Genomic DNA, 24,275 nt, shown 5'->3' with positions numbered 1-24,275 from the left:
CAAAATATCAAACTATAGATTCGTAATAGGGATTGTTTGTTGCAGTGGTAAAATAAAATACATGGATTGCAACTACATAGACCATAATCCTTTGCTCTCATTTGGCATTAAAGAAGACCTATTGTGCTTGTGTCTGCTGTATAGTTATAATCTATGTCACCTGTGGATCATTATGTTATAATTTGCACATTTTAAATCACAATATTCATCTAAAACGACTTAATAAAAGAACAGACTCAAACATTAGCTGAAACATGATTTGTGACATCAGGTGAATACACAGTGCGGTGCCCAATGCTAGCTGACATTGTTGTAAATGTTATCGTAACAAAGAGCCGTTATCGTAACAAAGAGCCATGCGGGAATCGGCTCCCACATGGTTAAAAGCTCTGAAAAGTCGATTTTGCAGAATAGGTCCGATTTAAATTATCAATCTTGCAATTACTCAATTACAGGTGTTGTGATTGCTAAAACAAATACTTTGATATATTCTTACAACGAGGTATCACCTGCTTGTCTCCATGGTGATAGATAAGTTTGATGCTATACCATGAAATTGTTCCAGGCAAACTCTTTAATGAGACAAGCAGGTAGCAGACTATCCAAAATAAAAGTTACATGTATGGTATCAGTATGGCACATAGACTGTATACATAAATGGACATGGACAGCCACTACGTTCCAAATAGGAAGTGATCATGGCCGCTCTTCCGGTTACATCAACTCTGGCTACAATTCACTTTCTATTGAAAAACTGTCACCCTTCTTTCTGTAACTGTTGCTGTCAGATTCATGTTGGTCTTAAAATGTTCATATAAACCTGTTCTACGTGATCATGGTGTTTTTATGTTGCTATTTTATCTGTCACTTTATGTGGTCTGTGGTATACGTCTTGGGGCTGAAAGAGCTGAGAGATCCTTCATAATAAAGAGGATATGCCACACGCGTCCATTTCATTGTTTATAATTACATATAGTTAAGGTTATAATTAATCTACTCATCACTGGTAGTTTTGCATGTTTTTTTCTACCCATACTATATATTTTGTATTATATTCAACCCAAGTCTACTTTATGTTCCTTATTTTGAATGCATGCCCTTATATTATATTATTATTATTCATGGTTGCACCACCAAAGCAAGTTCCTAGTTGAAGTGAATTTTATTGACTGACTTTTCACGGCATTGAGACATTTTCTGATTACAAAGTGAATATTGACACTACTTGTTCCTCCTGAGCAGAATTCAACACAATAGACAAATGCAATTTTAATCGGGATTGTAACATTTGTGTTGCCTCGCAAATCTACAACGACCTCTCTCTGATATCAATCTGGTCCCCCCACATCCTCTGTTGCATCTCAAGCCCGGTCAAACATGATCGTGCAGTCAGATCTGTTTTTCTCAGTGGTTGCCTATGAGTTACAAATAAAATCGAATTCCTCTCACCTCAGATTTAGAGAATTTAGTACTTTGCCTATTGACTCTGCAAAAGATGTTTTTTCAGCTCCCTGTGATATGTTTTTCCTATATTTATTCTGATAGCGACGAGCCATGCGTGTCCCTCATCCACCTGGCAATCACGCCAAATTGAAAACAAGGAGATTCACCGGTGATCACTCTCACATCTTCATGAAGTATAGAAGAAGTGTGTATTCTGGATCTGAGGCAAACATTTGTTTTTTTGTGTTGAATGTTTTTTTCTTGTAAAAAATTTGTATTTATGTTAGCAATCCTGGTCTTCTCCTCTTTCTGCATGAGACAGCCCTGTCCTAAAACCAGCCTGCACTAGTGACAACACACTGTACCCTCTGTACTGCAAACAATAACAAAACAACCAGCAAAATACAGCATTCAGCGACAGTGTAGTACCCACATACCTGCAGTATCTGGCAGCGGTCTGAGGTGCAGTCGATGTTCTCGCATGGCTGGTACATGCCCAGGGTAACACAATTCAGCAAGATCACCATGATGCTGATCCTCTCGAACCACGTACAGGAGGCTGGGTTAAGGACAATACATACCAAGAGGGAGAAAAAACAAACAAGTGACATATAGATGGAGAGGCTAAGGTGGTTGATGGTTCTGCTGCTGCGGTGGAGATGGAGGGAAGAAAGCATATTTATGAAGGTTGGTTTGAGAAGTGAATGATGGAAAGGTAAAGCTCTTTGTATGTGATTTGAAATACATTATATAGAGCGAAAATGTAAACGTTCAGTGTGTAATTGAAAAGGTTAATCAACAAATCAATCAATCAATAAAACAAATAAACACAAATAAACATATCCAAAAATAAATAAGTATTAAATGTAACAAAATATTTCAAATGTAATCCACTTTCTATTCTATTTAAACAAATCTACATGCAAATATGGGTCACAATACAGTATTTCATAATGTATGTTGCATTAAAATAGCATCAAATTGATCTATAATCTATTTAAATCTATTGTACAAAGGAGAAATGTGAAAAATTCAGCAATTACATACTTAAAGGCAGTGTACCTGATTTTTACAGTTAAAAAAAAAAAAAGTTCATTTTAAACAGTTTGCCGTGGTCCAAAGTTATACCTCACTCACTTTATGCAGTCAGAACATGCTAATTATTCACTGCAATGAGTTTAAGTGCTTTTCACAACTTTCAGAGACCAACGCGGAGTTTGCTGTGACGGCAAAGCCAACGACAACTAGCATGCTAAGCACACATGTCCTGATTCTTCTACACAGTGAACTTATTTTGATCTCAACAGCTGCTTCTACAATATATCTGTACTGGGGCAAGACACATTTTGGTCAAATACATGTGAAAAAGCATATTGTGCACTGTGTAAAAGCAAATGAACACTGTAAACTCGTGATAAAATTTGAAGCAAGGATTCGTTAAACCCATTAATATGTCTGTATCAACTCAGAACCCAAAAATCCTCACAAAACCATGATCGGAAAACACTAGGAACAAGGTAGGGAATGCAGTCTCGGGTTAACAAACTGCTCCTACTGTGGATAAAAATGTTATGCAACTATAAAAAGCTAACATTAAACTATATACAATCCTTAAAATGACATGGCTTCCTTTGGGTTAAATGTGTGATCCTTAAAATGCAGTCATTGTTCATTTCGTTCCAATGCAAACGCGTATAGCCACGAGGGTTTTGTCTACAGTAATGAATAATGCATTTCCTTCAATTGTCATGAGCCCGGGCCCAAAATGAAAAATGTACACTCGATAAATAAGCAGAATCTCTCTCTGATGGCTCTGCTGTATCACCTCACTCGTATTATCCAGTCAACTCTGCCACGATACTAACACAAATATATATATATATATATATATATATATATATATATATATCAGCCAAAGTGACTCATTCATACCACAAGCATCGGAAAAATAAACAGATAAAAACGCACAAGAGTTTACCGATGCACTATGTAATTTTAACACTGCTACGTCAAGCTAAAGGTCAGATCTGTGGAGAGGCGTCTGAAAATGCAGTATGTTTTTCAAGGTATTTTTTAGCCTACTGCGGAACATTCCAGGGAAACAAGAACAGGTCCCTCTAGATAAAGTACTTCCTATTGCACCGATTCTTATTGCCTTGATTCATATTGCACTGATTTCATTTGCACTAATTCATTTTGCATCGATTCCTATTGCACAGATGTCCATTGCACATACCCTTACATCAATCTGCCAGTTGAGCTACTCCTCCACCTCTCAGGAAAAGACTGACTTTTCAGGCCACTGTATTGGAAACAATAGCCAGTATTTACCTGAACTGCTCCCAAAATGTCAACAGTTTGAAACCCTCCCCTTGGCGGCGGCTTATAGCTCCTCTCCCTTTGTTTCCCGCTATGTTTGTTTATAGCTAACTCCCTCACCGCTACTCTCTCCCTAAGCCTTTTGTACATCACTTCTTATTCTTTCAATGCCTCCTCAAGGTTCTGTGCATCTGCTTCTCCATTCCCGGTACATCCTTTGGGGCAGTCGGTGTTGCCACTATTGAAGACATATTTTGCTACTCAAAGCTGCACTTAAAATGATGTGGTTTTAATGTGACATGTCTCAAAGCAATTGCCAAACGTATTTATTTTGCACAAAAGATGAATTGTTGGTTGTCCAGAATGCCATACCTGAGAATGAATCAAACTGATTACTTGGAACAGGGAGAACAAGCAGAAGGACTTGATGATTGAGAGTTGGGATTTGAAAATGACATATTGTGCAAATGTTTTCCCTGCCTTTCCACTCTCAAAGTTGTAGTTACAGTGATTCATGCATGTTTGAGTAATCTTTATTCTCCTGTATTCAAAACGTCATTGCTTCAATCTACCCCAATTTTTCGCAAGTTTCCAACCCAGAATTCAGCTAACTTCTGGGTAAAGATTATTATTGTGATTTTAAATATATGGCATGCATTTCGCTAATGAAACTGCTGCACATCGCATCAGGTTTGTGAAGTTGTAATATATTGTTTTGTGGAAAATTGTCTTACAGCTAACCATAATAGTTTGAATAAGGCCCGGGAGAGATCGCTACATTATTCAAACATACATGGATGACATATAAAACCTCAACAATGTCATAACATGGTAGAAATCTACAAAAAAGTATGTTTTTGCAAAGAGACTGTTGTTATAATGATTAGCAATTACAGGCAAAATATTAGGCCTCAAAATGTTGCATGTAACAAGAGTCTGCAATCCATGAATATTAGAAGCAGAATGCATGATGATTAGATTTTGCTCTCAATTAGAAATGATTTTCCCCTGAGCTCATAAGCAGTGGAGTTAGAATGGCAGAAAATCAATATCATATGCTTTGTGACAGTGTTTGGCTCAGTTTGGTGCAGCTGTTTGCCGTATCTGGATAGTTATTTATGCACTTACATTTGGCTTACTTGCTTCACTGAGTAGTTTTATGATGCTATACTTTTACTCCCACTTGAGTAATAGATTAAATAGTGTAATAGTACTCTTAGTTGTGTAAAAGTTGCGGTTCATCTTCCCATTGTGAGTAAGTCTAAAGTAACAAAAGCTTTATGTTGACTATATGAAATGATTTGTCCTTCAGATATGATTTAGTTTTTTTCATTTTTGTGTCTATCCTGTGAGAATACCATACATCTGATGTCTGATTGTTCTCCTAATTACATTTGATTACAACTTAAAATAACAGCGTAGTCATATATTATACACAGTTAAATCTACTCAAGTTGTAGTTTCCCAAAATACTTGTTGGTAAATGGTCACACTCAAAGCTCTTTACATCAAGGAACCAATCACCCATTCACACACACACACACGTTCATACTCCAGTGTACGCAGATACCTGGGGCAAGGTGGGTTAAGCGTCTTGCCCAAGAACACAACAACAGCATTCATCTGTGGGAGCTAGAATCGCACCGCCAACCTGTGTGTAAGTGAGTCTAACCGCCCAACCAGTGATGTTTATGCCGAGAACGGGATTCAAACCGCCAACCTTCAGATCAGTCGACAAACAACTGAGCTACTGTCATCCATCTTGTTTACACTACTTCCACTACTCTGTACTTCTACTTAAGTAATATTATTTTGAAGTAATGGTACTCTTACTCAAGTACAGCTATCTTTTCTTTCCCGCCTACAGGTATTTCAGCAGCAGAGTTACTGTATGACAAGAATAATAAAACCTATGTTTCTGCTAAATCAAAGGTTGATGGTTCAATCTTTGTTATTTGAATTGCATACTGACATTGTGTCCTTGTGCAAGACTCTTCACTTACCTTGCATGTGCTACTACAATTCCATCTGCCACATCTAGCACCATTACCACAACCATTACTACTACTACTACTACTACTTCTAACACTACTACAAGACTACATACTACTAGTACCACCACTATCACTACTCCTGCATCTGTTAATTTATTCTGTACAGATTTATCTTGAGTTGAAAGTGGAGTACAACACACAGTTCACCCAGAGTTCAAACATCGACTGTCTCTGCTGCCTTTATTTAGTGCAGAGGTTTGAAAATGCTTGGAATCTGCTCTTGGCTCTAGAGTACACATCCCTCCTGGAGCTGTAGTATTGTGGTAGTGTGGTAATGTGGGAGCCATATAGAGACATACAGAGCACAGTTATAGGGAATCCGCTGACAGGTCTGCAGTTTTAACCTTTAATTATGTGGGCAATTCTGATTTTATTGCATTCTTTCCATAGTAGGATTTTAATAAGCTCCAGCTGAGATGTTGTGTACACATATATTTGTCTGTTGGGTGTTGGGAAACTGTGGTACTATTATTTATTTACATGTTTGCCATAAAGGTCATAAAGGTAGGTTCTGCGGTGGTAGGTTTCTGGTGGAGCGTTTGTCACAATTCTTGCTCTATTTGTGAGGTTGCGCAGAATCCTGAGACTGGACCAATCACCTGACAGCTTTGTGGTTTAAGTGGAAGCCAAAGTTAAAGCTCCCAAACAAACCAAAACAACATGGCAACATTTCTTTTCTTTTCTTTTCTTTTAATTTAATTTATTACAATTTATTTTATTTTGTTTTAATTTCCTTTTATTATATTATATTATATATTATTTATTTGTTTGTTTATTTGTTTATTTTATTTATTTATTTATTTTGATTGTATTTCTTTTTTATTTTGATGATTATTTACATTGTAGATTCTCACTAAAGGCATCACAACTATGAATGAACACATGTATAAACAAAAAAGACTTAAAATAAACAATAATAATATAACAATAACAATAACAATAATAACAACAACAACAACAACAACAACAACAACAATAATAATAATAATAATAATAATAATAATAATAATAATAATAATAATAATAATAATAATAATAATAATAATAATAATAATAATAATAATAATAATAATAATAATAATAATAAAGTACCCTTTGCTTTGAATCCTGGTTTGCACTTTTGGTATTTCTTGACCCAAACAAGGCACAGCTGTGAACTGAAAACCATTTCAAGAAACAACACTTCATGTTGTTGTCATGAAGGTCATTGAGATAAGGCCAAGGGTTTACGCATTTTAATTTATCAATTTTTCCTTTAGTACATATGTCCATTTATAAATTTGATGTCTTGCGTATATATATCAAATGTACTTCAGCCAATTTAGTTTTTCCTCTCAACTGGATCTAGCTTAAGTTTGACTTCTCGGCTTGTTCAACTGTTGTGACTCTGACCAGTTTAGAGTGTTAGTTTGAACGTCCCTATTACTTTCAGTTAGAGCCATCCCAGATACACATGCGGACAAAATTGTTGGTACTCTTCGGTTAATGAAAGAAAATTAAAGCAATGTCTGACTATTTATTATTACTTTTTCAGATTCAAGTTATTTCTGTGACCATTGTGAGTTTTTCTCTCATTAACCGAAGGGTACCAACAATTTTGTCCACGTGTGTAGGTAAGTTTAATGCTATACTGCGAAACATTCCAAGCAAAGCAATAATATAGAAACCAGGAGTTGGACCTCTCACCTGAAAATTAGAGAGTTTTATGAAGAACTGTTATGTTTTTAGCTTTCTACCATGTAGAAACTGTTATACTGTTGTTCTCTCATCAAAAACATGCCTGAAGAGGATTTACACATCATCCCTTCATGTTTCAGTGATTTACCAATGTCTCTAGGGCCGTATTCGAACCCTCTTTACAATTAGCTGAAAGATCCCGTCCAATGTTCCGCCCACAAGCCTGTCACCGATGCTCCCACGCGACAATTCTCCATAAATATACAAAAACATGACACAAAACTCTACAAAACGACCTGACAAACCTCATGCGATGTGCTGTAGTTTCATTAGCAGGATACACGCTGATTGTGTTCTGATATCGCTCTGAAGGGGGAGTTACTTAGCATAAACAGCAAACCGAAAAACATGTTAATAAGTTGTTTTCGACGGCATTTTCAAAACAATAAAAGGTAAGATTGTGATGTAAATAAGTAACAAGTTAGCAGTTAAAACCCCACAGAATTAAAATACCGCCTCTTCATGTGTTTCCAAAGGTATTTCATAGTACTGGCATAACAGTACTTTTCCTTCTCGCTAACCGCTCGAAGCTAACAGTGTGCAGTCACATTTGAGCAGAGTCCCAGCTGGTGGTGGTTTATTTTCTCCATGGCACTGACCCTGCCCTCTCCTCCAGTATGGCAGGCTCCTCACCGCTAACAGCAGCCCACTCCAGAGCTCTCGCCTGGGGAAGGGCTCTGGTGTCAACCCCCTAACCGTGTGGAGAGGCCACTAAGTGCCTGAGACAACAACAAGGCTTAAGGAGGAGGAGGAGAAGGAGGGAGAGGGAGCACATGGGTCACTGGGTAAAGCAGTTCCTCCCGCTAACTAAAAGGTTCATGGTTTGAATTGCATATTGACATTGTGACTTTACTAATTGGAACAGATATTGTACCTTTTCTTTCTTCTACGACTACTACGACTTATATTACCGTTACCATTACTGCGACTTCTACTACTACTTCTTCCACTTCTACTACAACAACTTTCTGTGTAGCGTCTGGTAAAAATCCTCAAACTAATTTAGTCCTGATCAAGACAACCAACCAGATCACGAAAATAGGTCCGCTGAGCCCTGAAAACAACGTAACAACTTGTTTTATAAGTTCCACTCTCGTTATTGATGCTCCCCTGCCTTTGCTCTCCGTGCTAAGTCAAGCCCCCTTCTGAGCGCTATCACAACACAATCAGTGTGCATCCCGCTAATGAAACGACTGCAGATCACATCAGGAGCATGGATGGCATATGTTTGTGGATGAGATTGTGCTGGTAACTGCAAAGAGAGTTCAGATAAGGTCTTGGAGAGATCACTAGATTACTCAAACATATATGGATGACATCTAAACCGTATTCAGGCAAGTTTTTGGATAATACTCTCGTTCGGTGAATATTTTGCCTTGGGGATGTCTAAACAAATAGTTCCTCACCCATAAAGTACTTCTACCCCATGCCCTCCCTCTGAGAATCCCCCAAATCAACTTTGAAATGGTTTTTCTGTTGTTACATTTCCCTTCACGAAATCGTCTTTCCGTTTCTGCCTTCACTTATTTGAATTTCTGTCTTTCATTGTCAGCACACATTTTGGAAGACATTTGACACATTACATTATTCATTATCACTCTGTTTTTAAAGTCTTGTCTCTGGTGCTGGTAAATATGTCATCTCGAGGTGTTGTTCTTTTTTTTTCCCACAGACACAAAAACATAATTATCAACATGTGAAAATGGAAGGATGCAGTGCAAAAACTACTCCTACTACTACTGCTACTAAAACTACTACTACTATGACTTATGCTACCACTACTACAACTTCTACTACTACTACTACCACTACCACTACTACTACTTGCTTGTCTATTTTCCTATTTTGTATGAGTCATATGGAATGGTTAAAGTTCCACTATGTACTTTTTCTGGTGCAGGGTCTGTCACTAAGGTTTGACTATGAATTCTATTATCAACCAGTACTACGATTACTACTATTAGGCGACAGTAGCTCAGTGTTTGTCAGCTGATCCGAAGGTTGCTCCCACAGATGAATACTGTTGTTGTGTCATTGGGCAAGACACCTCCTCGCCCCTAATGTATGAGTGTGTGTGTGTGAATGGGTGAGTGGTTCCTTGAACGTGAAAAAGCACTAGATAAAAATATGACCAATATGACCATTTACTACTACTACTACTACTACTACCACTACTAATACTTCCCTGCCATTACTAAAACTACTACTTCTACTATGACTTATGCTAGCACTACTACAACTTCTATTACACATTCTATGACCAACCACTACTATTACTACTACCACTACAACTACTACTACAACAACTACTACAACTACAACAACAACTACTACAATTGCTACTACTACTACAACTACTACTACTACAACAACAACTACTACAACTACAACAACAACTACAACTACAACTACAACTACTACTACTACAACTACAACAACTACTACTACAACAACTACAATAACAACAATTACTACTACTACTACCACCACTACTAATACTTCCCTGTCTATTTTACCCATGTTGTATTATTGCCTTCATAGACATGTTAATGTTTTTTCCAAAATGTTCACCAGTATGGCATTAAACATATCTATCTTAATGGAAACAAGCAGAAGGCATCATCAGCCGAGGTTACAGGTGAGATCTGTGGAGAGCCCGCCCGCTCAGTAAGAATACATGTTTTTCTATATATATTTTTAGTAATAAAAAATACATGCAATTGAATAAATACAAGATCAAATTTTAAAATTTCAGAAATAACATCATGTATTAGTGGAGCCCGTCTTTAACTAAGCAAATTCTAATACAATGTTGGGGACAATTTTCGCTTTGGGAATGTCTAAACAAATAATTCATCACTCATACAGTAGTTTTGGTAAAAAAGGTAAATAGTACAATTTTTAGATAGTGCTTTTCCACTTTCAAGGCTCTGAAAGCACTTTACAGTTGTACACCAGTGAACACAGACACTGGGGGTGAGGTGGATTAAGTGTCTTGCCCAAGGACACAAGGACAGGCATTCATCTGTGGGAGGTAGAATCGCAACACCATGTTTATGTCAAGAGCGGAATTCGAACCACCAACTACCAACTGAGCAACTGTCGCTAGTAGATTTTTTAGTCCCAAATCCAATTTTGTAATATTTTTCCTGTTGTTAAATTTCACTTTACAAACTCTTTCCTACTTTCTGTTTCTGTCTCCACTTATTTGGATTTCTGTCAACACATTTTCTAAGATATCTGACACAGTTTTTATTCAACATTATTCATTCTCACTCCATTTTTAAAGTCTTGTTTCCGGTGCTGGTAAATATGTCGTCTCGAGGTGTTGTTCTTTTTTACAACAGACACAAAAAGGTAATAATGTTTTTGAGTCGTTTTCAACATGTGAAAAGGACTCAAAAACTACTACTACTACTGCCATTACTAAAACTACTACTAGTACTATGACTTATGCTAGCACTACTACAACTTCTACTATGAATTCTATGACTAACCATTACTACTACTACTACTACCATCACCAGTACTGCTATTACTGCTACTACCACTATTACTACCACTGCAACTCCTACTACAACAACTACAACAACAACAGCAACTACTACTACTACTACTACTACAATAACAAAAACAGCAACTACTACTACTATCATCATCACTACTGCTATTACTGCTACTACCACCATTACTACCACTACAACTCCTACTACTAAAACTCCTACTACAACAACAACAGCTACTACTACTATTACAACAACAGCAACTACTACTACTACTACTATTACAACAACAGCAACTACTACTACTACTATTACAACAACAGCAACAACTACTACTACTACTACTACTACAACAGCAACAACTACTACTACTACTACAACAACAGCAACAACTACTACTACTACAACTACAACTACTACTACTACTACTACTACTACTACTACAACTACAACTACAACTACAACTACAACTACAACTACAACAACAACAACAACAACTACAACTACTACTACTACTACTACTACTACTACTACTACTACTACTACTACTACTACTACTACTACTACTACTACTACTACTACTACTACTATGTGTGTCTTATGTCCCTCAAAATCCCTCAAATCTATTTTTTTTTGTTGCTAATCTTCACTTTCACTTTTTTCTTCAACATTATTCATTCTCTCAGTTTTTAAAGTCTGATCTCTGGTGCTGGTAAATATGTCATCTCGAGGTGTTGTTCTTTTTTTCTGATAAACACAAAAATGTAATTATCAACATGTGAAAATGGAAGGACCTGGCGCCAAAACAATTTATTACCTGAACGCGTTTCTCATTCATCTCGCCAAGGTGAATGTTTTCAATTTGCCGTTGCCAATGACGATAACCCCTCAACACTAGATGCCTTAAAAACAATCATGAGGTGAATAAACTTGTTAAACTTCACAATCAAAATGTTCCTGAATTTTCCTAGATAGAGCAAAGGAAATAGCAGATTTATATAGTATTTATGTATTTATTTAACTGCACTGTACATCTTAAAGTGTGAAAAACAACTAGTTCATTTTAAATAGTTTGCAGTGGACTAAACTTATTCCTCACTTACCTTATGCATTCAGAGCATCCTAATTATTCAACGAGGCCAGAGCGGAGTTTGCTATGCTAATGTTAACAGCAAATAGCATGCTAACCGTGCACTTCCTGACAATAAATCAGTCTAAAATTAGATGCAGACAGTACACAGTGGACTTATTCTGACCTCATGCTCATGCTATATATAGTTAAAAAGACACACACTTTTTTTTAATTTATCAAAGTCTGTCATGAAATCAGACTAAACCTTTCTTGTTTTAGGTTAAATAGGATTATTAATGATTTCTATTTGCTAAATGCCAAAATAAGAGGCGTTTTCATCAATTCAAACTTAGATGTTTTGGATTTCCTTCCACAGGCTTCAAACAATAGTTCAGAACTGGTGTAACTGAGTCAAGTTTGTAGACGCCTTGCTCGTTCATGCTTTTTCAGGTCTGCCAATACATTTTCAATAGGACTGAGATCAGGGCTTTGTGTCCAAAACATTAACTTTGGTATCCTTGAGACACGTTGTAACCAGTTTGGCAGTATGCTTCAGGTCATTGTCCATTCGGAAGACCCATTTGTGCCCAAGCTTTAACTTTCTGGCGGATGTCTTGAAATATTGCTTCAGCATTTCCACATAATGTTCTTTTCTCATGATGCCATCTATTTTGTGAAGTGCACCAGTCCCTCCTGCAGCAAAATAAGCCCACAACATGATGCTGCCACCCCCGTATTTCACAGTTGGGATGGTGTTCTCAGGATTGCAAGCTTGCCCTTTTTTCTCCAAATGTTACAATGCTCATTATCGCCAAACAGTTGAATTTTAGTTTCGTCAGACCACAAGACATGTCCAAAAATTAAGGTGTTTGTCCCTGTGTGCATTTGCAAACTGTAATCTGTCTTTTTTTTTTTTTTTTTTTAGTAATGTATTCTTCCTGGCAGAGTGGCCTGTCAGTCCATGTTGGTATAATACTTGTTCTCCTTCCTGAGCGGTATGAAGGCTGGAGATTCCCATGGTGTTAATACTTGTGTATAATTGTTTGAACGGATGAACGTGGCACCTTCAGGCATCTGGAAATTGCACCCAGGGATGAACCAGACTTAAGCAAGTCCACAATTTTCTTCTCCATTTTTTTTTTTTCCAGATAGTTTAAATGCATGAATCTCAAATGCAATGAATCTAACTGTATGTAAACTTATGACTTTGAAGAAAATAAAGAAAAAAATTTCTAAAAAAAAAATTATTATTGCCATTATCATTATTCAAGCATTTAGCAAACAGAAATAATTTTGGTTTTCCTAATTAACCTAAAACAGGAAAAGTTTAGTCTGATTTAATATCAGACGGTGAGGAAAAAAAAAGTGTCTTTTAATATAGTGTATGTAAACTTCTGGTTTCGACTTTATCTGTACTGGGGCAAGACATTTTCCACTCAAATACATGGAAAAGATTAGGGACAGCATCTTTAAAGTTCCATTGCATAACTTTTCTAGTGAGGGCCTCCAAGCCTGCTTCTCTCCAGTTACCGCTGTGCCTGGAATGTTCCACAGTACTGAATTAAACGTATCTATCTACATGGACAAATTACCAGGCCAGGTTATAGCATGTGTTTAAGACAGTATTTTTTAAAACATAAAAACATCTGGAATTCAAATAAAAGCTAGATAGTTTTAATGCCAAATTGGGAAAATCCAAGCACAGAAATAATATCTCCATGGAAACAAGAAAATGGCAAACCACAGCAAGAAAAGTTACAATTTTCACAAACTTCTAGTTCAGGTTAATACTAAAAATGATCAGCTCAAGAAAAAGCCGGATAAAGCAGAGTGATCATGTTGGATGCCCTTTTGGACGGTTTATATTTACGCTGGCTACTCTGTGGTTTTTGGGCAAGCACCTAACCCACTGTGCCACTTCTTTCATCATAGTAATATTGCACCTATTTGTCCTTCCAAATTAGCCTGATATTAAAGTCAATATTTGTTATGTTGCTATTGCTGAAATGAAAGCAACATCCCAGCCTCATTTTGGTGTTATGCTCCATAGAGTTTCATATTCCAAAAGTCACATAAGCTCATATCAATGCTCTGTGCGCTCAGGCCTGTCCAGTTTACCACAAACAAAATGTTATACAACCAGCTACCGAAAACTCAATACTGCACAAGTTTGTCTTATGAAATGAACAGGGAGGTATTAAGCCAGTGACGCATAGGTTTTTTTTTTGGAGCTTTCTATCACATTATAACGTTTCTTCATTAAAACCAAGTCTGAAGAGGTTTTAGATGTCATCCATGCATGTTTCAGTAATTTAGCGATCTCTCTTCCTATCTTCCTGACGCTTAGCTGTAAGATTCTAACCCATCCAGCCTGAAAAAAATGAGTTCAAATACTAAGACCCAACCCTAACCTATCCACATTAAAACCATGTATTGCGTACCACTGCTGCTGGCCGTCGTATCTGTGGGTTTTGTCGTCTAAAAAAAGGATTAAAAGCACGGTTCATTTTACTGTTTACAGCAAATGCACTGTTTAGGAACTGAAATGGCTTATGCACTCACAGGATGTAATATAGATAGAAGCTTTTAGGAGAGTGAGCACCCGCTTTACTGCTTCTCATTGAAACTAGGTACTCATTTGGGCAAAAACGTCACATTTACAGGACAGGAATGAACCTTTCTTTAGAATTATCTTGAGCTGTATCAGAGCAAGTACACTGCCTGGCCAAAAAAAAGCCGTTGGACCGCCTTTAGCTTTGATTACTAGTAATGCATTAATTTTTTAATAAGATCTTGCATTGATGATGGTAGAGTCTGACCGCTGCACAAAGCCTTCTCCAGCACATCCCAAAGATTCTCAATGGGGTTAAGGTCTGGACTCTGTGGTGGACAATTCATGTGTGAAAATGGGATTGACTGTTTCCATCTAGGGTATGGAAACAAACAGGTGACATCAGCAGGCACATTACTGGACACTTCTGCGGAAAGGTGACCCCACTCATTCTAGAAATGCAGGTTTTTTAAGGTAATATTAAAGTGCTGGTGTTTGGGCCTGTCTGGTTCATAGTGGGTCTTGTTTATTTGTCTGAGCAGGTTGGGTAAACAGCTGTATTTGCTGAGACAAGCAGTAGCTCTCAGACAGGGAGAGCTCAGATTAGGGCTTTTAAGAAAGGATTTCATTTGTTTTGGAGGTGATTCATGGAGCGCGCACCTTTAAAAACTGCAAGGTACCGGGGTGACTTTGCACTGCACTAAGAGCTCAGTGCTACTGTGCGGAGGTTTGCCTGTATCGTGTACTTTTGGGTACATCCATCATTGCGTAGTAATAGGTCAACTGTAAGGGCTGCTGTCGCTTTGGGTGACTGCATGTGCATTTGAATTAGCCAAAAAAGAAAAAGAAAAATCTGTTTCTAATGCTACGCTTGAACAATGTTTGAAATGGTGACTATCTGGTTAATGGGCAAATGCTAATCCCACTGCGCCACCTCTATCATCATATAACTTTTGCTTATTTATTTTTGCAAAGATGACTCCATGAGGCAGAGTCATCTACATGTGGCTCGTTCACTGTGCAAAGATTTGGAATTGATGTTTAGTTTGTAAATTAAATGAATAGCCTATGAAACACCAGATCCAGGCTGTAGTTAACAATTATCTTCCTAATCAATTAATCTAGCCCCGAAAGTATCCTCTCAATTAATCAATTAGTTTAGTTTGAGAAATGTCAGATTTTTACTAAATTTGACCTACATTACATGAAAATTTAGATTTTTTGGAGCTTTCTACCGTGTTATAATGTGTTTCCTCATCAAAAACATGTCTGAAAAAGTTTTATATGTCATGGATGTTTGACTTTTTTAACAATCTCGCTATTCAATCCCCTGTTCAAACCTTCCTTATGGTTAGCTGTAAGATTCTGCGCAATGCTCAGCCCACAAGTCTGCGTCAACCATGCTCCCAGACGGCCATTTTCCATAAATATACAAAAGTGAATATAAAAGAATACACTGCAACTTCACAAACCCGGTGCGATGTGCAGTAGTTTCATTAGCGGGATGTCACTCTGAAAACGGAGTGACTTAACACAGGGAGAAAAGGAAGAAGGGAGTCACAGTGTCAAAAATGAAAAAGAAACACGTCGTTTTTGGCATATACAGCATTTTCAAAACAAAAAGGTGACACAGTGATCTAAATATGTACGTGTTAGAAGTTAATACCCCATAGAAGTGTGATATCTGACTCTTAACGCCGGGTGTACACTGACTGCAAATGCGGAGAGCTTTGGGATTTGCATGGGTCCCACAGACTTAGAAAGTCATTAAAATCAATGCAGCAGCCACACTGACCTTGGAGGAGCGCGAGTATGAGTCCGGATGAGGCGCGGGTCTGACATAACATTGAACTTGACTTTGCATAGTTGCATAATGACACAAAAACTCCACATATCTGACTGTACATCCCTGTTAAGCCCTTTTCGCTGCGGCTAAGACTGTTCCTGTTTATTACATATGTGCCGTTTCCTTAAAGTGAGCAGTTAGAACCAGATTAAAAGAACCAAATATTTTTCTTTCTATTTTTTGACGCATTTTTATACTGATTAATGCTGAGCCAACACAAAAATCAACAGAGAAGCGGAGCAGGCAACACGAGAGAGCGCTTTGTGCCAAAAAACAGATTTGGCATCATAATAACAGTTAGTTTTTTTAATTATTATTATTGTAATGCAATGTTTTATTTAGTCTATGCATCATTTCAAAGGGTAAACACTCTCCCACTCTCAGTTTGAACCATTTTAAACAGATCTGAAGCTTGGTCATTTCTCTCTGTGATTAGTTTGTTAAAATGAGTTCTCACATTGGCTTCTGTCATACAAATAAACATAAAAAGAGCTCATGAAAAACATAAAAAGAGTCTTTTGAACAGACCCATTTCTACACTTTTTTGGGTGTCTTTTTTGCACCTTTTGTGTTGCAGTTTACATCAAAACTACGCAGCGTTTGATGCTTTAAACATAATTTCACTGTCTTCTATGACAATGACATCTTGAGTTTCTTTCAGCACAAACACACAGCGTATTTAGGAGCTAGTTGAAGTTATAAGTTATAAGTTAGTTGACTACTTTAAACTGCTCTACAACAGTGACAGCGTGCTCAGGTTCTGGAAGTGTCACGATCCCTGTCTGTCCTGCCCCTTTTTGTTTGTTCTCCCCTCCCATCTGTGTCTGAGCCTGGAGCTGGGGCGGAGATCTTGGCTCCTCCTGTCCACACCTGGTGCTAATCTACAATCAGCTGCACCCGGGGAGGATACAAGGAACCAGGACCTGACACTCGTCGCCAGATCGTCCGCGTGTCTCTGTGGTACTCCCTGCTTGGCTCAGTTCATGTTTTTTCGCTTTTTTACTTTACTAAACTGGATACTTTTGCTCTTCACCAGATCCCGCTCCATGGACCTGCTCAGCTCTCCCGCCTCTGAACCTGTTCTTCTCTACCGGTATCGTCCGTCCCGTCTTAGACTCTGTTACTCACACTCTACCCTTGGACCACAGCAAACACTGACTCACCGATTGAGCTACCTTTTGCACTTTGCACTTCTGTAAATAAACACTGTTAAACCTTTCCCCGAGTTCCGTCCTTTTGGTTCCTCCTGTCAGACGTTACGACAGGAAGTAAATATTCCATTCATTTTTCCCATAGACTTTTCGAAAAATTCAAATATTAAGAGTTCGTGGAGGCTAACCAGCTAAGTGCTAACTAGTATTTATATCGCAGCTGTTTTAATTCCAAAAAGGACGTTTAAAATGTAAGATTATTTGAAATGCAACACTAGCTCCGTTGGTAGAGTGTTTGTCCACAGATTTTAGTTGAGCGGTCAGATCCACTGATCCACAGGTTGGAGGTGCAATTCCAGCTCCCATAGATAAAGATGACTGTTGTGTCCTTGGGCAAGACCCTTAACCCACCTTGCCTCCAATATCTCTGTACAAAAAGGAAGAAATTTTAAGCGGAAAATGAAAAGCGCTGTATACAAATGAGAACATCTACCATTCACCATTAATAACTTTACGAGTTATAAAATTTCAGAAACAGATTTTAAATAAAATTACATGTCTTGTGGTCATTTGTTTTCACGTAGCTGATTATCCCTGAGCAAACTTTCAAACTTTTTTCTTTTCCACAAAGTCTATGGGAAAAATGAATGGTAAATTTGTTTCCAAAACCGGGGGGTGGGGCTCCATTAGTCGTGGACTGGACTGAACAACTTGGAGTAAGTGTATGACTGATGCAATGAAATATAGCCTGACGTAACAGTATGCACGACAGCTTTCACATTTCACTTGTGACAGGCTCACAGTCAGAGCGGGTGATTCATGTTGTAAGCACTAAGCTAAGCAAATGAGCCGAAAAGCCTCAGAGTGTAAGAGAGGACTTCCCTGACACTCCTTTATTCTTCATTATGTAGTGCTACTGTGAGACTTAGCCTTACCAAGAGTTTAAGGCTTCAAAACAAAACTCTCACAGCCAGACTCCTCTACTGATGTTGGGATCGCAGGAGGGAGCAGCTAAAAAGTTGTACTTAAGTGACATGAGAATATTACTCAAGTAGAAGTACAAGGTCAATTACTCAAGTCAGAGAAAGAAAGAGCATTTGGGGAAACTGCATTTTGAATAAAAGTAAGTGTAAAGGCCTATACACACAGAAATCCTTTGCATTCGACCTCGTGCTACAAATTGAAGTGGTTAAATGTGGCTGTACTGATGCTGCACCAATGTGATGTTTGAAGAGACGAGTGAGAGCTGCAGAGGCAAAGATAAGCCTCTGTTTTGAAGAGTGGCCATTTTGCGTGCCATTCTTTGTGCGTTGACCATCGCTTTTATGTATAAACGGACATACTGTAGCTTACCGCGTTTCAAATAGGAAGTGAGCATGGGCGCAATTCATCTCCATCAATGTCAAGATTTGAGGTTTTTTTTTTGTGTCTTCTGCGCTGTTTTCCCCCTCTCTTCTGTGTCTTACCTGGAGCTGGGCGGAGATTATGGCACCACCCACTACACACCTGCCTCTGGAGTACAAAGGGGCTGAGGATTGTTACAGAGACGAACAGATCATCGAGGCATCTTCCTGTCTTTCCACAAGTCATTCTTCACATCATCCTTTGGTTTATTTGTCCGTGTATCCCCGTGATCCCGCTCCTTGGAACTACTCTGCACCTCTGCCTCCATCCCCGCTCTCCACGACCGGTACAAGCACCTCAGCCTCCGACCCAGCTCAACTCGACCGGTACAAAGACTTCAGCTTACGACACCGCTCTCAACTGTCTGCTTATGACAATCGACCAGACTATTGAAAGAACGCCACTCCTCTCCATAACTGCTGGTGTCAGACTCGTCATTTTAGTCTTCAAATGTTCATTTTAACATACTACATGACCCTGGTATTTTTATTTTGGTATTTCAGTTGAATAATCAAGATGTGAACATTAATAACAGACCAATGAGGCGAGTTCTTTACTCAAGGTCATCTCCCGCTAGTGTTAGCAAAATGACTCAAACATGCATGGATGACATTTCAAACCTCTTCAGGCATAATTCAGGCATTATAATTGTAACCAGTAAAAACTATATTTGATTGGAACATGTTTACTTTGTATTTGTAGACACAGATAAGTCAAGTTTATAAAATTTTAAATCCAAATATTACATAACAGGGTAATTAAATAATGGACAAAATCAGGTAGTTTCACATTATAGGGGCCAAAAATGAGAAAAACAACATAACTGAAGGAGCGGTGCAAGAAACAAAAATGTTCAAATTAATTCATATTGCCAACATTAAGCTTTTGTCACGTTAGACTTTCTTCTATTACTCAGGTAAAAGTATGCGGTCTGAAAACTACACTGAAAAGTACAATACTATCAAAACGGTACTTGAGTAAATGTAACTGAGTACTACCCCAACTCCTGCTTTTGACAAGTTGAAAAGTTTTTCTTCTGAGGCAGTGATTTTGAAAAGCAGTAGATCGGACAGCGCTTGTCACAGAATGTAGCCTGGCAGTGCGGAGGATGCCCCGTCTTGTTTATAAGCGGACAGCACCCATCATTTGTCCGAGACCTTTGGGTGCTCCAGTCTAAGATTCGGTGCCACCCTGTCGTTTTGATTCAGTCTGAATGTGAGGGATCCTTTGGGTGGGGGGGAGGGGGGTTGGGTGAGCCATAGCAAAATGCAGCTATGATCATACGTCATATAAAGCATTAGATTTAGACTATTTAAAAGCGCTATAGCAGATTTTTACTGTCTTACAAAAATGAAAAACAAAAGTAGTTCATTTTAAACGGTGTCCAGTGGTCCAAAGTTCTCCCTTACTTACACTTCCTGAGTCTCTGACAATAGAATGTTGTATAATTAGATGCAGACAGCACACACAAGACATATTTTGACCTACAATATTTCTGCAAATTACACACATACATTCTTGTACCTTTAATTCCCTTTTAAACATGATTCTGGCATTAGACTTTCACATTTCCTAGCTTAAAACTGTTGGAATGCATTTCGATTTGCACATTTGGAAAACAGACTTTATAAACTACACCTCCGTTTTCAGTGAGGCATTTAGGCGCTCGAACTCCCCCTTCTGTCAGCAACGGGAATTAACATTTGGAAAGTAAACAAATGAAGTCTAATCCCATATTAATGTTAAGCTGTTCATTGCGAACACAAATTGACCGCAGAATGAGTCCGGCGGTGGTTTATGGACTTAAAACGTCACAAGAGAAGTTCAGATTTTTAACTATGACAACAACAACAATCATGGCAAAAATCGAACAGAATATTTTTGATTAACAGAAATGAATGAAACAAGCGTGGATGTAACGTAAAAATGCAACTCCAGGTATGTTTTTGATGGTAGAATAACATTATGACATGGATAAAAAAGCTCAAAAAAGTGAATTTTACATAATGTGTCCAAAGCACTCAGTTCCTTTTTCCTTCGCTTACATAAAGTCTCCTCTCCCACTAATGCTCATCAAAACAGTTCAGTAAAGCCATAGCTACAATCGGATGACTCAACTTAAGACAGAAATAGAATTGGCTTTTTAATTATTTACTGGAGATGGAAGTCGGAATTCGTCAAGGCGGTCGTGGTCATTAAAATTAAATACATTAAAGATAAAAATTAAAGAATGTTCTATTTCTCTGGTCAGGATTTTTATTTTTTTTATTTTTTTAATGTAGTAAGTTCACTAAGAGGCATTGATAACACCTAAGTATTCTATTTATACTGAAGTTTGGTCAGTAAACTCTGGCTTATTTAAAAATATGATTAAAACTATTTTTTTGTTAATTCACATTGATTATTGTATTAAAAAAAATAAAAAATCAATTGACCTTTCTTATGAAATTTTCATGAAACACAAACATCAAAGGTTAATTTTTGGAAGTACTCTTTATTTATGTAAAATAAATAAATACAAATAAAAATCTATTCTCTCAACTGGACAAAAAGATTTCTAGTTTGTGAATTTTGTTCACTGACAATGAATAATAACATTTTAAATAAATTAATTAAAATTAAATTAAAAAATAAAATAAATGAAAGGAAATTTAATGAAAGTATATTCTGGTATAGGCTAAAGCGTCGAGACAGCGTTTGACTTCATTTGGGTTGGCGCTTGCGTTGTTCAGCTTCTCATTTAAAGTCAATAAGAGGCATATAGTGATAAATGTTATGGAGCGTAATGTGATATGTCCCATGTGATTGTGCAGTGCCTCCATCAGCCTGCTCTTATTAAATCCCCCGCGTCAGCTTCAGACACACTCACTATCGGACTGTTTGATCAGACCCTCATAATCACATTTTAGCTCTGTCACCTTGTGCGGGAGAGAGGACGATCTTTTCTTATATAGTCTTAGACAAAAGTCCAGAGATGGTAAGGTGGTGACTGAGAAAAACAAAATAAAAACTAAGGAATAGACTTGATACTCCCTCAGTCGTCCAGGTAGGTTTCATAGTGGTCCATAGGCGTACACTCGTCTATGTGTTTACTTAAGCTCATTCTAAAGCTATTCAGGAAAGGTTCTTGTGCCTTTTTTAGTATGAATACCTGCTCAAATGAGTATCTAGTTTCAATACCAGTTTTCGTATCAATTAGTATCTGATTTTTGATACTTTTTGATACCCTAGTTTGAATATCTTGTAAGCTCCTATTTGGACAACCTAGATTTCATATTTCACATTTTACAGGCTAAAACGTTGTGTATTTGAGGCAACACAAATACAACAACACAAATATGAATCTCCAAAAATGTGTTTTCCAATACAGGGCCCGGATGACGATGGGGACTGTAATACTAGTTATGAAATAGGTGCATTGTATGTTTTAAATAGAACGCTCCAGGAGTGATATGTTTACAATAAGTACACACACAATTTGGTGCAGATATAAACTTTGTAAACCAAAATTAAACCAGTTGAATCAGAACCACACCAGGTCTAAACTAGTATTTCCTTATTTCTGGTCAGATTGCTGGTGGACACTGCCATATATCCATTTGAAGGGAGGAGCTAACTGCCTGACTCATATACTGCAAAATATGACTCAGGCACAGTTCACACGTACACATAGTTCAATAGTCCTAGTGTAAGGTATTTTCTAGCAGGTATTTTCTAGCAGTGCAGCACTACATCAAACTGGTATCTCGATTTACTAATGCTAAGGTAAATGACACGTGCACACCAGCGGATATGGGATGCCACATTTGTTATCTGTAGCCCCTCTCACTAAGGAATGTATGACCCTCAATCTGAGAGGGTTATAAAACACTCACCTTGTTCGACGTTGAAATTTCTTAATGTGTAACGCCATGCAGACCAGAAAAGGAACCCGGTCGCCTTACACATGCATTGAGAGACACTATAAAAGCTGTCAACAGGCACATCTCAGGACTCTCTTCTATCCTTTCTACACAGTCCGTTGCTTCATTGTTCACTTTACCTGTGTGGAACTAATTAAAACCCTTCCAGCTTTATGTTTCAGACTCTTGGTCCTCTTTGACGCTTACAGGGAGGAGATAACTTTGCCTGACTCATATTCTGCAAAATATGACTCAGGCACAGTTCACACTTAGCGTAGTTCAATAGACCTATCTAACAATCTTCCATCCATCTTCTCTCAAATGGAAAACACTCCGTTCCACCGTGTGATGTCATGTGGCAATACAGGAAGTGCTCTACTGTGTTTTTAAAGTCCATACACTTTCACTAGAAGCATTTGGATGAGTTCAGCGCTGGAATTGCCAATCTCTACTGAACAAAAGGTAAAAAGTGGCTTGAAAACTACCTCTTCATGACATCACAAGGTGGAACAGAGCATTTTGATCTTTGGAGACAGACTAATAATCCAGGTATGTTTTTGATGAGGTAACAGCATTGTAACATGGCTGAAAGCTCACAAGAGTCCATTTTGCGTAATATAGGACCTTCAATATGATACTTTCACTTATTATTTTTATCATTTTTACCGTAGTACCCACCTGGCAACATCTTTGTGGTCTTATACTGTATATATAATAGATAGATAGTTGTGAGCTGCATTTGCAATAACTGCTTCTGGCATTCATAGGCAGTAAGTGAGGATTCCTATCTGATTGTGTCATATCGGTGGAGACATGCTGCAGAGATAAGCTCAGACTTTTTGGGCGCTACATCAAATATTCCAATCTACCAAAGCAGTGTGTGAATTAGCAAACCTCCAGGCTTCAAGTCATCACACAGATTTTACGCTTCACAACTCCGACGGACGAAATGTTTTCATCTTTTAAAATGTACTTTTCAGAATATGTTTTTAATTTGAATTTTATCTCCCCAAAGTAAAAAAATTCAAAACTGTCAAGTACAAAAAACTGATTTTAGATTAAATTTGTGATTACTTGGATACACAAACATGGCCCGGTGGCAGACACTCCTGCCTCACAACCAGAAAGTCCTGGGTTCTACTCCTTGTCTATGGAGTTAATATGTTTTTGCATGATATTACACAATACATGCACATGACACAACTAAAACAGCAACAAACAAGTAAGATCATTAAAGTATATTTTAATAATCATTCATTCATATCCGTGAGATCAGTGAATAGATGGTGAAGC

General features: G+C 37.7%; 1 protein-coding gene across 1 annotated transcript in view; it reads right to left on the bottom strand.

The window, feature by feature from the left end:
• LOC117374768 (voltage-dependent T-type calcium channel subunit alpha-1I-like) overlaps window positions 1–24,275 on the bottom strand; it is a 240,336-nt gene that overhangs the window by 142,513 nt on the left and 73,548 nt on the right. The window contains exon 2 of the mRNA XM_055223783.1: window positions 1,881–1,992. Within this exon, the coding sequence (XP_055079758.1) occupies window positions 1,881–1,992 (112 nt within the window). The remainder of the gene's footprint in view (window positions 1–1,880; window positions 1,993–24,275) is intronic.

The sequence above is a fragment of the Periophthalmus magnuspinnatus genome, chromosome 8 (assembly GCF_009829125.3).
Source record: "Periophthalmus magnuspinnatus isolate fPerMag1 chromosome 8, fPerMag1.2.pri, whole genome shotgun sequence".
Taxonomy (NCBI): domain Eukaryota; kingdom Metazoa; phylum Chordata; class Actinopteri; order Gobiiformes; family Gobiidae; genus Periophthalmus; species Periophthalmus magnuspinnatus.
Note: the sequence above shows the minus strand (reverse complement) of the source record. Positions and strands in the feature narration are given on the sequence as shown.